The 17,582-nt window shown below is 48.8% G+C and overlaps 1 protein-coding gene across 2 annotated transcripts in view; it reads left to right on the top strand.

Annotated features, from left to right (window-relative positions):
* Nucleotides 1-1,423: 1,423 nt before the first annotated feature.
* Nucleotides 1,424-17,582, top strand: part of palm2akap2 (PALM2 and AKAP2 fusion) — a 163,493-nt gene continuing 147,334 nt past the window's right edge. For both annotated transcript variants that reach the window (XM_078214079.1, XM_078214080.1), the window contains exon 1: nt 1,424-1,639. In XM_078214079.1, coding sequence (XP_078070205.1) covers nt 1,595-1,639 — 45 coding nt within the window. In that variant the 5' untranslated portion in view covers nt 1,424-1,594. The remainder of the gene's footprint in view (nt 1,640-17,582) is intronic.

The raw sequence follows: 17,582 nt of genomic DNA, 5'->3' as shown, positions 1-17,582 counted from the left end.
GAGGCCACACCTTATGAAACATCCCAACTATCAACCAACAGAAGTCACTGACAGAGTGAAGGTTTTTGTTATTGATTTATGGGACGTGGACGTCGCTGGCAAGACCAGCATTTATTGTCCATCCTTAATTGCCCCTTGAGATGGTGTTGAGCTGCCTTCTTGAAACACTGCAGCCCCTCGAGCCTAGGTACATCCACGGTGCTGTTAGTGTCAGGTAAAACTAAATTTAACAAATAACTTCAATCCATGTGATGGAATTATCCTAACTGCTGAGAGATTGGACTTCAAAAAGAAAACTAACCAAAAAAATACACCAGCCATCTACGAAAGATTGTCATTTAATGCATAATTGTTCCATAGCTGGAATTGTTTACTCTGGGTACATTTCCGATGCGAATCTTTACAAAATGATTCCTGATCCATACATCAGACAAATGATTTAGAATAAGTTTACTTAATTCGGGAAGGGTAAGGTTGATTTAGCGGGAGCATTCAAAACTTGAAGGCTTTTGATGTGTTGAAAAGGTTTCCACTGGCTGGAGGTTTGGGAAGCGGGGTGAGGTGGGGAGGGGAGGAGGGGGACGGTGGGAGGGGTGTGGGGAGGGGCTGTAAATTATAGAAGCTCTCACAGAATCCTACGTGCAGAAGGAGGCCATTCGGCCCATCGAGTCTGCACCGAAAGCAATCCCACCCAGGCCCTATTCCCATAAACGAACATATTTACCCTGCTAATCCCCCTGACACTAAGGTGCAATTTAGCATGGCCAATCCACCTAACCCGCACATCTTCGGACTGTGGGAGGAAACCGGAGCACCCGGAGGAAACCCATGCAGACATGGGGAAAATGTACAAACTCCACACAGACAGTGACTCAAGCTGGGAATCAACCCCAGGTCCCTGGCATTGTGAGGCAGCAGTGCTAACCACTGTGCCACCGTGCCACCCCAAGTGGCAAGAATGGCAAGAATATTTTAAACTCAGCAAGCTAAATCAAGGATAGGAACTCGTCGCCTCTGGAAAGGAGCGAGCAAATTATAATCACACAGAAGGAGTTCGACTTGAGTGGAAGTTGGCAACAGATCAGGAACATGAGCAGAAAAGACACAGGGCTGCCTGGATTATTTTTAGCGTGATTCCTCAGGTTCCCTCCCTTTCTCTTACTCAGAGCTGCAAACCCCCGTCTGCTACACATACTGTAACACATTCCCACATGCGGGTCATTCCTGCACATCCTCTTAAACGGCAAGTCCCCCCACCCCTGCCAATCTAGGAGGAGCAAGAACTCAGAGGCACGTCAAAGCAAAAAAAATGATAGACATGCCAGCTATCCCCCTGCTCAGCTCCTCCTCGCTGTACATACAAGGCTTGTCACAGCAGTGTGGGGAAAATGCCGCTACATTGCAGCCAAAGCCAGCACTTACCCAGTGATTGAAATGAGTCTTTTACAGTTCAGCTGACCGGCAGCAGAGAAAGACCCACCTCCCACAGCAGTCCCCCTCCCCGACCACCGCCTCCCCTTCCTTCTGTCTACCTGAGTGCTATAGCTACGGTTCTCTTTTGTGACTGCACTGTTCTGTATCCCCCCCTTCTAGGATGGCAGAGGCTGAACTGCAGAAGCAAAGGCTCCAAGCCATAACAGTAAGTCGCCTCTCTCTCTCTCTCTTTTCTGGCAGATTGGTAACTTGTTCCATTTGTGTGTCATGTCCCCACCTTTATTTCAGGAGACAGAGCTGGGAGGAAGCCGGAGTCAGCTGGCATGTGAATATGCCTGTGCTCAGATAGGCTGTTAGAACCTCTAATGAGGATTGTGTTAGAATGTGCTTGGTGCATTGAACAGAAGCAGGTCGTGGCTGTTACTTGGGCTGTTGCTGTTGGCCTCTCCTGTTTAGACATTGCGTTATTTTATTGACATTGCTTGATCAAAGAAAATGAAAGTAAGCCCAAATCTGAGGAAAACTTCTGCCACAATTTTATTTAAATTTACAAAAGGGGCTCAAAGTCTGAGCATGATGGCTGTGTGTGATTAAAAGCAGAGCGACCTTTCCAAATAACACTCACCCTGCTGAGAGCCCAGCTTAAAACTTCAGGCTTAGCTGCTCAGCTTAACCCTTTAAGGGCATCTATGCAGCTATTATTGCTTATCACAGAAGATCAGCTACATTCAAACTCAGGCGGCACGGTGGCACAGTGGTTAGCACTGCTGCCTCGCAGCGCCATGGACACAAGCTCAATTCCGGCCTCAGGTCACTGTCTGTGTGGAGTTTGCACGTTCTCCCCGTGTCTGCATGGGTTTTCTCCGGGTGCTCTGGTTTCCTCCCACAGTCTAAAGATGTGCGGCTTAGGTGGATTGGCCATGCTAAATTGCCCTTAATGTCAGGGGGATTACATGGTGTTACAGGGATAGGGCCTGTGTGGGATTGTTGTCAGAGCAGGCTTGATGGGCTGAATCGTCTCCTTTTTATAGAATTAGAGAATCCTACAGTGCAGAAGGAGGCCATTTGGCCCATCGAGTCAGCTCCGACCACAATCCCACCCAGGCCCTATCCCCATAACCCCACTTATTTACCCTGCTAACCCCCTGACACAAAGGGGCAATTTAGCACTGCCAATCAACTTAACCCGCACATCTTTGGAGTGTGGGCAAAAACCAGAGCACCCGGAGGAAGCCCACGCAGATACAGGGAGAATGTGCAAATTCCACACAGGCAGTGACCCGAAGCCGGAATTGAACCCGGGACCCTGGCGCTGTGAGGCAGCAACGCTAACCGCTGTGCCGCAGTGCCGCCTCACTGTGGGGATTCTATGATTGGCTCCTAATGTCAAAGACCTGTGGGGAGGGGCGGGGAGGGGGTGGGGGTAGTTTTCTTGTCCCATCCACCACGGGAATCGTAGCCGGCCGGACCATGCAAAGGTCCTTTGACCTCGGGTGGGATTTTCCAATTTTGGGGTGAGTGTGGCCGGAAAATCCCGCCCTGTGTCAAACTTCTGATCAGGGAAAGGTTGTGATAAATTGAGAACCAGTTTTGTTTCATGTGCTACATTTATCGTTCCTTTATTCTACATTTTCGAGTGGAATGCTGTTATTTAAAATATGATTGTCAAAGAGCGGTTCTTAATTCACCAAACTGGTGTTCAGAACCTGTTGTCAAAGTCATCTTAAAAATGTTTTACTGCTACACACAGATTTTATTGTTCACTTTGGTTATGGTTTTTCTTTACGTTGTGCTGTGCCTATGCATACATCAGGAATTGAAGTGTTCCATTTGTTTATGCACTGTCCCAATGAACAAAGATCAAAGAAAATTACAGCACAGGAACAGGCCCTTCGGCCCTCCAAGCCTGCACCGACCATGCTGTCCGACTGAACTAAAACCCCCTACCGTTCCGGGGATCATATCCTTCTATTCCCATCCTATTCATTTGTCCAGATTGCTCTTAAAACTCACTGCTTCCACTACCTCCCCCGGCAGCGAGTTCCAGGCACCCACCACCCTCTGTGTAAAAAAACTTGCCTCGTACATCTCCTTTAAACCTTGCCCCTCGCACCTTAAACCTGTGCCCCCTAGTAATTGAATGCTCAAACCATGAACTATGGAGATTTTCAGGAAAGAATGAGGAAAGATAAAAGTCAAACATACGGAAGATCAAACATAACTACCAATCAGATGTTGGATGAATTCTTAGAATAGGGTCATAGAATCCCTACAGGTGCAGAAGGAGGCCATTCAGCCCATCAAGCCTGCACCGACAGCAATCCCACCCTGGCCCTATCCCCGTAAAGTTAAAGTTTATTTATTAGTGTCACAAGTAGGTTTACATTAACACTGCAATGAAGTTACCACTAATGACTAAAGAAGCTCACAAAATGGCACAGAAATCTCATAAACCTCTCGCAACAATAAACTGCACAGCGTATTATCAGTTTGAACCATTCTTGCACATTAGTGTGTGGAAAGCAGTGCTTTATCAGAGCGGGAAAGTTATTTTTCATATAATTAGCAAAAGGTTGGTAAGAGGCGGAGTGGGGCCAATTAGAAACTGATGGATTTACACAGAGGTAAGAGACCATTGCTGTGTTGTTTAATGCCATACTTTGCATCTGTCTTTATCAAGTAAGAAGAGACCGCCCAGGTTTTTCTTGGTTTATTTATTAATGTCACAAGTAGGCTTACATTAACACTGCAATTAAGTTACTGTGAAAATCCCCTAGTCGCCACACTGCGGCGCCTGTTCGGTACACAGAGGGAGAATTTAGCATGGCCAATGCACCTAACCAGCACGTCTTTCAGACTGTGGGAGGAATCCGGAGCACCCGGAGGAAACCCACGCAGACACAGGGAGAAGGTGCAGGCTCCACACAGACAGTGACCCAAGCCGGCAATCGAACGCAAGTCCCTGGCGCTGTGAGGCAGCAATGCTAACCACTGTGCCTCCATGCCGCCTGTAACCCCAAGTATATACCCTGCTAGTCCCCCTTTGACACCAAGGGGCAATTTAGCATGGCCAATCAACCTAACCCACACATCTTTGGACTGTGGGAGGAAACCGGAACGCTCGGTGAAAACCCACGCAGACACGGGGAGAATGTGCAAACTCCACACAGACAGTTACTGAGGCTGGAATTGAACCCGGATCACTGGCGCTGTGAGGCAGCAGTGCTAACCACTCTGCCACCGTATCTCAGTCCTTTCAGTTTTCACCAAGATCTCTGCTCTCCTTGACCATTGCTAGTTTAACCACTCCTCCATTGGCAGCAGCGTCATTCGGTGCCCAGGCCTCAAATCCAGGAATTCCCTCCACACACCTCACTGTCCCACAGCCTCTCTCTCCTTCTTTCAGACGGGAGGTGATGGTGTAGTGGTATCGTCACTGGACGAATCATTCAGAAACCCAGGATAACGCTCTCGGGACCCGGGTTTGAATCCCACCATGACAAACGATGGAAATTTAGAGTCATGGAGTCACAGAGCAATACAGCATGGAATCAGACCCTTCGGCCCAACCAGTCCATGCTGACCATGGTGCCTTCCCAGCTAGTCCCAATTGCCCACGTTTGGCCCATGTCCCTCTAATCCTTTCCCATCCATGTACTTATCTAAATGCTTTTTAAATTTTGCTATTGTACCCGCCTCAACCACTTTCTCTGGCAGCTCATTCCATACACGCGCCACCCTCTGTGTGAAGAAGTTACCCCTCAGGTCCCTTGTAAATCTTTCCCCTCTCACCTTAAACCTATGCCCCCCAAGTTTTCAATTCCCCTTCCCTGGGAAAAAGACAATGTGTGTCCATCCTATCTATGTCCCTCATGACTTTATACACCTCAGTAAGGTCATTTGAATTCAATAAAACCGTAGAATTAAAAGTCTAATGATGACCGTGAAACTATTGTCATAAAAACTCCCATCTGGTTCACTCATGCCCTTCAGGGAAGGGAATCTGTCGTCCTCACCTGGTTCGGCCTACTTGTTACTCTAATGTGGCTGACTCTTGGCCTAGCAAGCCATTCAGTTCCAGAGCAATTAGGGATCGATAGAAAATGCTGGCCCAGCCAGCAACACCCACATCCCATGAATGAATTTAAAAATGCTGCTTAAAATCTATCTTTTTAACCAAGCTTTAGGGCATTTGGCTTGGTATCACCCTATGCAGAACAAATCTTGATGTTTCTGAGTAACGGACCAGTGAGGGACTATATGAATGCAACGTTGTTGTTGTTATGACTGAAATCAGAAAGATACTGATTTTGTTTCCCTTCAGCCGAGCTCTCGTCGAATCATAGAATCCCTACAGTGCAGAAGGAGGCCACTCGGCCCTTCAAACCTGTGCTCTATCCAAGTGTTTACCCTGCTAATCCCCCCCTGGCATTAAGGGACAATTCAGCACAGACACTCCACCTAACCTGCTCATCACTGTCAATTACTAGGGGGCAAAAGTTTAAAGTGCGAGGGGCAAGATTTAAAGGAAATGTACGAGACAAGTTTTTTACACAGAGGATGGTGATTGTCTGGAACTCACTGTCGGGGGAGGTAGAGGAAGTAGATACGATGGTGACTTTTAAGGGGCGTCTTGACAAATGCATGAATAGGATGAGGATGGAGGGACATGGTCCTTGGAAGGGTAGGGGGTTCTAGTTCAGTCGGGCAGCATGGTCGGTGCAGGCTTGGAGGGCTGAAGGGCCTGTTCCTGTGCTGCAATTTTCTTTGTTCTTTGTTCTCTTTGGACTGTGGGAGGAAATAGGAGCACCCGGAGGAAACCTACACGGAGAACGTGCAGACTCCACGCAAACAGGCACCCAAAGGCCGGAATTGAACCCGGGTCCCTGGCGCTGTGAGGCAGCAGTGCTAACCACCGTATCGCCCCATTTGTGATAGTTTTTAGGTGATAAATGCTTTGAAGACTAGGATTGGCACCTCGTGCCCAAAATGATAGGTCTTGGCTGTGGTGATCAGTCTGTGATTGGCTCCCTTATTGAGGAGGGACTGGAATCATTAGGAACTGGAGCTGGCAGTATCAATGAGGATTCGGACACGGGGCGGGTGGGGGGGAATTTCTCGAATACTCCTTTGGCAGACGGAGGAGCAGCCTGATTTTGATAGCCGTCTGTGATGTTGACACAGATGATCTCAATTAATAGTGCAGCTACTTGGCTTGACTGATTTATCTGGCTGCAGAGCTTGGTTGCGGTGGGAGAAGCCTTTGGAAATGGACAATAATAGCAGCTTCTGTGATTGGGACAACCAGCTAGTGGGGGTGGAGTTTGAGGGCAATTGCCTGTAAAATTGAGAGTCTTACCAAATGTCCTCAAACTTCAGCTGTGAGACGTTTGTGAGGCTTGCAGACGCAGTATCCCATCCTCCAAAAAAAAAATCACTTCTCAGGGCAAAGGTTCCCTAAAAAAAACCAATCCATTGGAGGCCACATGAAATTCCTTTGACATACAAATGTGGAAACAGCGTTAGAGTATTTTTAACCTGGTTTAATTTTGACTTGTGTACAAAAGTTTGTCCTGGACTGCAAGAATCCAGCTGTTTCCAATCCTCACTGAAGTGAAGTGATTGCACTCGAGAAGGTGCAGAGGGAATTCACCAGGGGGTTTGCCTGGGCTGGAAAATTTCAGCTATGAAGAGAGGCAGGTTAGGCTGGGGTCGTCTTCCTCAGAGCACAGAATGCTGGGTTGGACAAAATAATGACGGACATTGATAGGGTAGGCAGGAAGGACTTATTCCCCTTAGTAGAGGGGTCAAAACCCAGGGGGCATAGGTTTAAAACCTCCCCCCCTCTCCCCTCCCCCACATCCCTCAGGACAATTGCAATAATCCCCAGGCAGTCCCATAGCCATCTGTACCTCATGGTGGCACAGTGGTTAGCACTGCTGCCTCACAGCGCCAGGGACCCGGGTTCGATTCCCTGCTTGGGTCACTGTCTGTGCGGAGTTTGCACGTTCGCCCCGTGTCTGAGTGGGTTTCCTCCGGGTGCTCCGGTTTCCTCCCATAATCCAAAGATGTGCGGGTTATGTGGATTGGCCATGCTAAATTGCCCCTTAGTGTCAGGGGGACGAACTAGGGTAAATGAACGGGGATAGGGTCTGAGTGGAATTGTGGTCGGTGCAGACTTGATGGGCCAAATGGCCTTCTGCACTGTAGGAACTCAATGATTCTGTGATTCTGTTCCGCCATTCACATATTCTTATCATTTAATGGACACTTTTAGCACCCAGCCTTCTTCATCCTCATTTACATTCCCATTGTCCAATTCTACAGCCCCCCGCCTCCCCCCACCCCCACCCCCCACCCACAACCTCATAGTATAAATCTCTGCTGATTCTCTTTGCTCTCAGCTCTGATGAAGGGTCATCCGGACTCGAAACGTTGGCTCTATTCTCTCCCACAGATGCTGTCAGACCTGCTGAGATTTTGCAGCATTTGTTGTTTTTGTGGCATAGATTGAAGGTCAGGGGCAGGAAACTTAGAAGTGAATTGAGGAAAAACCTTTTCATCTGTGAGTGGTGAGAATCTGGAACTCACTGTTATAAAGCATGGTAGAGGCGGGAATTCAGGGCGGCACGGTGGCACGGTGGTTAGCACTGCTGCCTCACAGTGCCAGGGACCCGGGTTCAATTCCCAGCTTGGGTCACTGTCTGTGCGGAGTCTGCACGTTCTCCCCGTGTCTGCGTGGGTTTCCTCCGGGTGCTCCGGTTTCCTCCCACAGTCAGAAAGACGTGCTGGTTAGATGCATTAGCCATGCTAAATTCTCCCTCAGTGTACCCGAACAGGCACCGGAGTGTGGCAACTCGGTGATTTTCACAGTAATTTCATTGGAGTGTCAATGTAAGCCAACTTGTGACACTAATAAATAAACTTTAAAACTAAACCCTGATAGCATTTAGATGAGCACTTGAAACACTGTAGCATACAAGACCAAATGCTGGAAAATGGGTTTAGAATTGATCAGTGTTTGATAGCTGGCACAAACACAGAACATATAGAATCTTACAGTGCAGAAGGAGGCCATTCGGCCCATCAAGTCTGCAATGACCACAACCCTATCCAGGCCCTATCCCCATAATCCCACATATTTAAGGGGCAATTTAGCACAGCCAATGCACCTAACCTGCACATCTTTGGATTGTGGGAGAAAACTGGAGCACCCGGAGGAAACCCACACAGACACGGGGAGAACGTGCAAACTCCACACAGACAGTCACCCAAGCTGGGAATCGAACCTAGAGCTGTGAGGCAGCAGTGCTAACCACTGCGCCACCAATGGGCCGAAGGGCCTCTTTCCCATGCTGCAGAACTCTGTGACTATAACTTTCACCCGTCACATCACCCAGCTACTTGATATCCAATTAATATTTTGTTTTATAACATTCAAATGGAACTCAATGGAATTCTCCTGATCGGATGATGTCTCTTGAACTATTGTTGATATTTTCGTGGCAGACGTACAACAAAATGGAAATGTATTCTGAGAAACGTTACACTTCAATACATATGAGGATGTTGAAAGACTAAATGCACGGTGACATTGCAGACTAAACGTTGTTGAAATATTCCTGTGACATTTCCATGTTCAGAGGCAGTGTTGGAATAGTGCAATCTGTGCAATGCATGAGTTATATTCCAACCAATCTATTATCCAGAGCAGAACCAAGGTACCTACTTATAAATAGGAAAAAAGAATCATACAGCGCAGAGAAAGAAGCCATTCTGCCATTCTAGTCTCTGCTAACTCTTCAGCAGAATGATAAAAACATTAGATATAAAATAGATAACAAACTATGATAACCCTCAGGACTGTGGTGAGCACTGCTGCCTCACAGCGCCAGGGACCCGGGTTCGATTCTCGGCTTGGGTCACTACCTGTGTGGAGTTTGCACATTCTCCCCGTGTCGGCGTGGGTTTCCTCCGGGTGCTCCATTTTCCTCCCACAATCCGAAAGACGTGCTGGTTAGGTGTATTGGGCCGTGCTAAATTCTCCCTCCGAACAGGCGCCGGAGTGTGGCGTCTAGGGGATTTTCACAGCAACTTCACTGCAGTGTTAATGTAACTTGTGACTAATAAATAAACTTTACTTACATGGGGAATCCTTGATTGATCTCTCTGTGAGACTCGTGGAGCGCGATCATACCGGCCGTTCACGCCACGCTCCCCCCTGCAACGAGGCGGGAGAATTTGGCGCCCAGCCAATTCTCCCATTCACCGCAGCAGGATGGGAAAATCCCGCCGATGTGAACGGTGATAAGATTCCAGCCGTGGAATACGAGTTCCCGTGGTAAGATGCGACTGCCTGCTCAGGTGGAACTCATTTCCCAAGCCCTTGATAAGGCTGGCCCATGAGGCCAGGGCTCATAAGGCTGGGGCGGCACGGTAGCACAGTGGTTAGCACTGCTGCTTCACAGTTCCAGGGTTCCGGGTTCGATTCCCGGCTCGGGTCACTGTCTGTGTGGAGTTTGCACATTCTCCTCGTGTCTGCGTGGGTTTCCTCCGGGTGCTCCGGTTTCCTCCCACAGTCCAAAGATGTGCGGGTTAGGTTGATTGGCCAGGTTAAAAATTGCCCCTTAGAGTCCTGAGATGCGTAGGTTAGAGGGATTAGCGGGTAAATATGTGGGGGTGGGGGGTGGGATTGTGGTCGGTGCAGACTCAATGGGCCGAATGGCCTCCTTCTGCACTGTAGGGTTTCTATGATTTCTATGATGAGCGGGTCCAGTGATCTATCGTCCAGCACGGGACTCATGTATGCTCACCGTAGGATTGTGGTCTACTTTTGATTTAAGAATAAAGAGGGCGATTCTCTCTTCCCATTAATTTTGTAGTGCAGTGCGCCGGGAGAATCGCGCGGTGGGGCGATTCGTGGGAATCCCGTGAGCGTTCGCGCCCCGCTAGCGTCTCCCAGCGCCTGATTTACAGTGTGGGCTGCTCTGCGCCGGAAATCAGCAGCGAGGCGGGGCTAACATTTAAATGATGTTTTACATATCATTTAAATGCTACTAGCGAGTCCGGGACTAAACTCTCCAGGCCCGCTAACCTCTCCCATCCCGCCAGAGTGTTTCACCCCAGTGGCAATTGCACTAGCTTCCCACTTTCGGGGATCTAGCAGCCTGACCCCACTAGAGCGAAGGGGGGTCAATTGGGGTCCCCCCCAGGGGGTCGGGCAGCGGGAGGGTGCCTCCTGGGCATGGGCTCCCTGGCAGTGCCAGCCTGTGCCACCTGGCATTGCCCAAGGGGCAAGGTTCCCATGCCCAGGAGGCATCTTGGCACTGCCCACCAGGCATGGGGCAGTGCCAAGGAGGTGGGGCCTAAGAGCAGGGCATATGGGGGCAGGGCCTACAAGCTGCCACTCTGCGTTGGGATCAATGGGGACTGGAGGGTGGCGAGCGATCGGGGCAGGCTAGGGTGTGTGTCTGCCAGGGGAGATGGGTCTGCCTGCGAGGGTGTCTGCATTGCAGGGGGGGCTCGAGATCGGGGAGGTCCGGGACGGGGTGAGGGTGCCAGGAATGGTCGAGGAGGCCATGTTGAGGCCTTGGGGGTTTGGGGGTGCAGCACCACAGGGGTCCCGGGCTGGCCAGCGATGGAGCTGGCCAGCAAACGGGAGGCTGACAGTTCGAGGCCGCTGCACAGAGGCCCACTGATTTCAGCCCCCTGGACAGGAATACACCCCGCCCCCTGAGGTTTAATGATATTCATTAAATCATTAATGGCCTCTGCATTGCACAGAGTGCGGGAGATTCCAGTGTGAACTCCCACTGAAAAAACCAGTATGAATTACTCCAGTTTTCTCGCAAATTCAACAGTTAGAATTTTTTTGGGAGTATTCCGTCCATTGCGTCTTTTCCAGTCAGCTTCCTGGGTTATTATGCAAACAAATCTCAATATTTTGCATTAATTTTTTTATCCATTCATGGGACATGGTATCGCTGGCTGGGCCAGCAATTATTGCCCATCGCTAGTTGCCCTTGGAGGGCAATTGAGAATCAACCACATTTGATTTGATTTGATTTGATTTGATTTATTATTGTCACATGTATTAACATACAGTGAAAAGTATTGTTTCTTGCGTGCTATACAGACAAAACACACCATTCATAGAGAAGGAAACGAGGGTGCAAAATGTAGTGTTACAGTCATAGCTAGGGTGTAGAGAAAGATCATCTTAATGCAAGGTAAGTCCATTCAAAAGTCTGACAGCAGAGAAGAAGCTGTTCTTGAGTTGGTTGGTACGTGGTCTCAGACTTTTGTATTTTTTTCCCGACGGAAGAAGGTGGAAGAGAGAATGTCCGGGGTGCGTGGTGTCCTTAATTATGCTGGCTGCTTTGCCAAGGCAGCGGGAAGTGTAGACAGAGTCAATGGATGGGAGACTGGTTTGCGTGATGGATTGGGCTACATTCATGACCTTTTGTAGTTCCTTGCGGTCTTGGGCAGAGCAGGAGGCATACCAAGCTGTGATTTCTATGGTGCACCTGTAAAAGTTGGTGAGAGTCGTAGCTGACACGCCAAATTTCCTTCATCTTCTGAGAAAGTAGAGGCGTTGATGAGCTTTCTTAACTATAGTGTCGGCATGGGGGGACCAGGACAGGCTTTGGGTGAACTGGACACCTAAAAACATGAAGCTCTCGACCCTTCCTACTTCGTCCTCATTGATGTAGACAGGGGCATGTTCTCCTTTATACTTCCTGAAGTCGATGACAATCTTTTTTGTTTTGTTGACATTGAGGGAGAGATTATTGTTGCCGCACCAGTTCACCAGATTCTCTATCTCATTCCTGCACTCTGTCTCATCATTGTTTGAGATCCGACCCACTACGGTGGTGTCGTCAGCAAACTTGAAAATCGAATTGGAGGGGAATTTGGCTGCACAGTCATAGGTGTATAAGGAGTATAGTAGGGGGCTGAGAACACAGCCTTGTGGGGCACCGGTGTTGAGGATGATCGAGGAGGAGGTGTTGTTGCCTATCCTTACTGATTGTGATCTGTGAGTTAGGAAGTGGAGGATCGAGTCACAGAGGGAGGTGCCGAGGCCCAGGCCACGGAGTTTGGAGATGAATTTTGTGGGAATAATAGTGTTGAAGGCTGAGCTGTAGTCAATGAATAGGAGTCTGACATAGGTGTCCTTGATATCTAGGTGTTATCTAGGGTTGAGTGCAGGGCCAGGGAAATAGCGTCTGCTGTGGACCTGTTGCGGCGGTAGGCAAACTGTAGCTGTGGCTCTGGAGTCACATGTAGGCCAGACCAGCTAAGGACAACAGATTTCCTTCCTTAAAAGACATTGATGAACCAGACAGGCTTTTCCGACAATTGACAATGGATTCGTTAGTAGATTTTTAATTCCTGGACTTTTTAAAATTCAAATTCCACCATCTGCCGGGGCGGGATTGGAATCCGGGTCCCCAGAACTTTAGCTGAGTTCCTGGATGAATAATCTAGTGACTTCCTGATTTATTACACAAACTAATCTCAATATTTTGCATGAATGTTAACATTTGGCAGACAAATGTGAATCAGAAACTGTATCATTTCATTTTGATTTAGTTACATCCCCCCTCAGGGATTTATGAAATCAGTAGAGTGTGCGGGAAATATCTCCTTTCGGGCTCCACTTGATTTCGAACGGGAACTCGTTTTTGCAAGTAACCAGTCTCTGTGTCTCAAAACAGTAACATACCAGTCAGAACAGGCAGAAAGTAAAACTGCCATCGACAGCTGTCCCACGTAATAACAAAGTAGTTAATTATTTCCCCAACTCCGAAGAATTTTCCCAGGATGAATCAATGTGGATCAAAGGACAACATTTGGCATGAATAAGGGCAGCATAGTGGCACAGTGGTTAGCACTGCTATCTCACAGCGCTAGGGACCCGGGTTCGATTCCCGGCTTGGATCACTGTCTGCACGTTCTCCCCGTGTCTGATTGGGTTTCCTCCGGGTGCTCCGGTTTCCTCCCATACTCCGAAAGACGTGCTGGTTGGGTGCATTGGCTGTGCTAAATTCTCCCTCAGTGTAGCAGAACAGGCACCGGAGTGTGGCAACTAGGGAATTTTCACAGTAACTTCATTGCAGTGTTAATGTAAGCCTACTTGTGACACTAATAAATGAAATTAAAAATGCTGAGGCTGTCATGCTAACTGTTTTTTCGGAGCAAACTATCCCCTCGCTAGACTATTAATCCCGAAACTCAACTAAAATTCTGGGGACCCAGGTTCAAATCCCACCACGATAAATGGTAGGTTTTGAATTCAATAAAAAAAATCTGGAATTATGAATCTACTGATAACCATGAAACCATTGTTGATTGTTGGAAAAACCCATTTTGTTCATTCATGTCCTTTAGGGAAGGAAATCTACCGTCTTTACCCGGTCTGGCCTTCCTTAGGCACTGTCTGTATGGAGTTTGCACATTCTCCCCATGTCTGCATGGGTTTCCTCCAGGTCCTCCTTCCACAATCCAAAGATGTGTGGGTTAGGTTGATTGGCCGTGCTAAAATTGACCCTGGTGTTAGGGGGATTAGCAGGGTAAATGTGTGGAGTTACGAGAACAGGGTCTGGGTGTGATTGTGGTCGGTACAAACTTGATGGACTGAATGGCCCCCTTCTGTACTGTAGTGATTCTTTGATTCTATGATTCTACATGTGACTCCAGAGCCTATGCAATGTGGTTGACTCTCAACTGCCCTCCGAAATGACCTCCCAAACCACTTAGCAGTGCAACAAAGGATGGGCAATAAATGCTGGCCAGCTAGCGACACCCATGTCTCACAAATGATGGAAAAAAAACAACCAACAATGGCAACCGGGAGGTTTCTGTTCCAAAGTTGTCCTTCCACAAGCTTTAGTACAGCAGTACCCTACTGGGAGAAACGGGCATTGAAGTCCACGTAAGGGTTTGAAGGTGCACTATTCACTCACTAGGTACAACAGAAAATGTCAGGGCTCATCCTTTAGGTGTATTTTTAATGGCACCGTGAGTTTCAATCACTGCCAAACAACCTCTCTTGCCCTGAAAATGTACTTTGGCAAGTGTGGAATTTTATTCTTTCAGGTTTGAATTATGGGTGATTTTAAACAATTTTTAAAACCTTTACTGCCTCTCTTCTCTCTCCCTCTTAATCTGAGCTTTCTATCCCTGCCTCCAATCGGCTTTCTTTAACTGGTTTTATATTCAGTTAAATATTCAGACTTACACTTTGTCCAGGCTCTGTGAGCCTCAGTAAATTTGATTGTTTGAGACCTGCATTGCTTGCACATTTCACTTGCGTCCCAGATTGCCTGTGTACCCGCCGCACTGTTTGGATTTTCTCATTGTGTCACATTGTATTGCAGTGCAGAATCCCACAGAAAGTCTCTGGGCAGGTTTAGTGTAATGAATGGCATGTACCATACGGTATACCGCTGGCCACTAAATCTGGGTGTGTGTCATAAATATGTAGGGCGGGACTTTACAGCCGTGCTCGCCCCAAGGCTGGAAAATCCCACCCAAGTTCAACTGATCTTTGCATGGTCCGCACCCACCCACTGTGATTCCTGTGGCAGGTGGAATAGGAAACATCCGCCAGTAATCACTCACTCGTCCTGACAGTACTGAGGACATCATATAGTTTTGGCTGAGGTGGGGAGTGTACACACCGTGACGCAGACTGAGGTGGGGAGTGTACACACCGTGACGCAGACTGAGGTGGGGAGTGTACACACCGTGACGCAGACTGGGGTGGGGAGTGTACACACCGTGACGCAGACTGAGGTGGGGAGTGTACACACCGTGACGCAGACTGGGGTGGGGAGTGTACACACCGTGACGCAGACTGCAATGGGGAGTGTACACACCGTGACGCAGACTGCAATGGGGAGTGTACACACTGTGACACAGACTGGGGTGGGCAGTGTACACACTGTGACACAGACTGGGGTGGGGAGTGTACACGCCGTGACGCAGACTGCAATGGGGAGTGTACACACTGTGACACAGACTGGGGTGGGGAGTGTACATGCCGTGACGCAGACTGCAATGGGGAGTGTACACACTGTGACACAGACTGGGGTGGGCAGTGTACACACTGTGACACAGACTGGGGTAGGCAGTGTACACACTGTGACACAGACTGGGGTGGGGAGTGTACACGCCGTGACGCAGACTGCAATGGGGAGTGTACACACTGTGACACAGACTGGGGTGGGGAGTGTACATGCCGTGACGCAGACTGCAATGGGGAGTGTACACACTGTGACACAGACTGGGGTGGGGAGTGTACACACTGTGACACAGACTGGGGTGGGGAGTGTACACACTGTGACACAGAATAGGGTGGGGAGTGTACATGCCGTGACGCAGACTGCAATGGGGAGTGTACACACTGTGACACAGACTGGGGTGGGGAGTGTACACACTGTGACACAGACTGGGGTGGGGAGTGTACACACTGTGACACAGATTGGGGTGGGCAGTGTACACACTGTGACACAGACTGGGGTGGGCAGTATACACACTGTGACACAGACTGGGATGGGGAGTGTACATGCCGTGACGCAGACTGCAATGCGGAGTGTACACACTGTGACGCAGACTGAGCTGGGGAGTGTACACACGGTAACACAGACTGAAATGGGAGCGTACACACTGTGACACAGACTGAGGTGGGGATTGTACACATCGTGACGCAGACTGATTGGCAACTGATGCGCTATCAATAAGGCGAAAGACTACCGGTGTGCCAATACAAGTGTAGGCTTTTATTCACAACAGAATCAGGAGCAGATCCCAACAAATAACCGACCTGGACTGAACAAGGGGGAGGAGACAGCCACCTTTATACTAGGTGCTGAGGGGAGGAACCAAACTGGAAGGGGGTGTGTCCAGGTATGACAAACACACACAACGGTGGTCCATATCGGACAAAGGCACAACTGAGGTCCACCACAGCAACTTCCTGGTTGAGCTTGGAAATCTATTCCAGTCTGTCATTGTTGCACGTTTTCAGAGCTGCCCTCTGTTAATTATGTTCACATTTCTACTGGGATTGCAGGAATGTGGTGTCCATCTCCCTCCCAGCCTCCTCTGCATTCCACCCTGACTGCACGCCTCTGAGCTTCACATTCTCAGCTTGAATTTTGTTGTCCCAAGCGCTTTTATGATGCCAACCCTCCCCCAAAGAAGACTGCCGAGAGCCCCAGTTATATCTTATTAGTTAAAACAATTCCATGCCATAAGTGTCATGGGTTGCGTTGATGAATTTACCATCGCATCTGACCTGTGAACAACTGAGACAGAGCTTGCTCGGACCATACCCTTGTGTTAACGACACACGCTGTGGTGGACTTCAGTTGTGCCTTTGTCCTGCCTGGACCACCGTTGTGTGTTTGTCATGCCTGGACACATCCCCTGCCGGCTCGGCTCCTCCCCTTCTCACCTAGTATAAAGGTGGCTGTTCCCTCCCCCTTGTTCAGTTCGGGTCGGTTATCTGTTGGGATGTGCTCCTGATTCTGTTATGAATAATAGTCTACAGTTGTATTGGCACACAAGTAGTCTTTTGCCTAATTGATAGCGCATCACACGCCATTATTGATGTGCCAATCAGGCAGCAGGCTCAGAGTTACGTCCTGAGTTGTGAATGTCTGGAACTTGCTGATCAGGTCACACCTCTGAACTTCCCTCAGACAGGATTTCACCCTCAGCCTCACTATTCTGCAGAACTTTCTGGATTTGCAAATTGATCCCCCACAGCCCGCGGCTGGGATTCTCCGACCTCTCTGGACAAACTGCTCGAGAGACTCAGTATTTATACCACAGGTGGTCTCCTACTCTGCTGCCTGTGGACGGGTTAATGTTCTGGGATAAAAGCAAATTACTGCGGATTCTGGAATCTGAAAAAAAAACGGAAAATGCTGGAAAGACTCAGCAGGTCTGACAGCATCTGTGGAGAGAGAATAGAGCCAATGTTTCGAGTCTGGATGACTCTTTGCCATAACTTTGGGGATATGGGTTTAAATCCCACCATAGCGGCTGGTGGAATTTAAATTCAATTAATAAATCTGGAGTGGGATTCTCCAGCCTCCCAGCCGTGTGTTTCCCATCAGTGGGAGGTGGTGCGTTGT

The sequence above is a fragment of the Mustelus asterias genome, chromosome 6 (genome assembly GCF_964213995.1).
Source record: "Mustelus asterias chromosome 6, sMusAst1.hap1.1, whole genome shotgun sequence".
NCBI lineage: Eukaryota > Metazoa > Chordata > Chondrichthyes > Carcharhiniformes > Triakidae > Mustelus > Mustelus asterias.
This window is presented reverse-complemented; position numbering and strand designations above follow the sequence as displayed.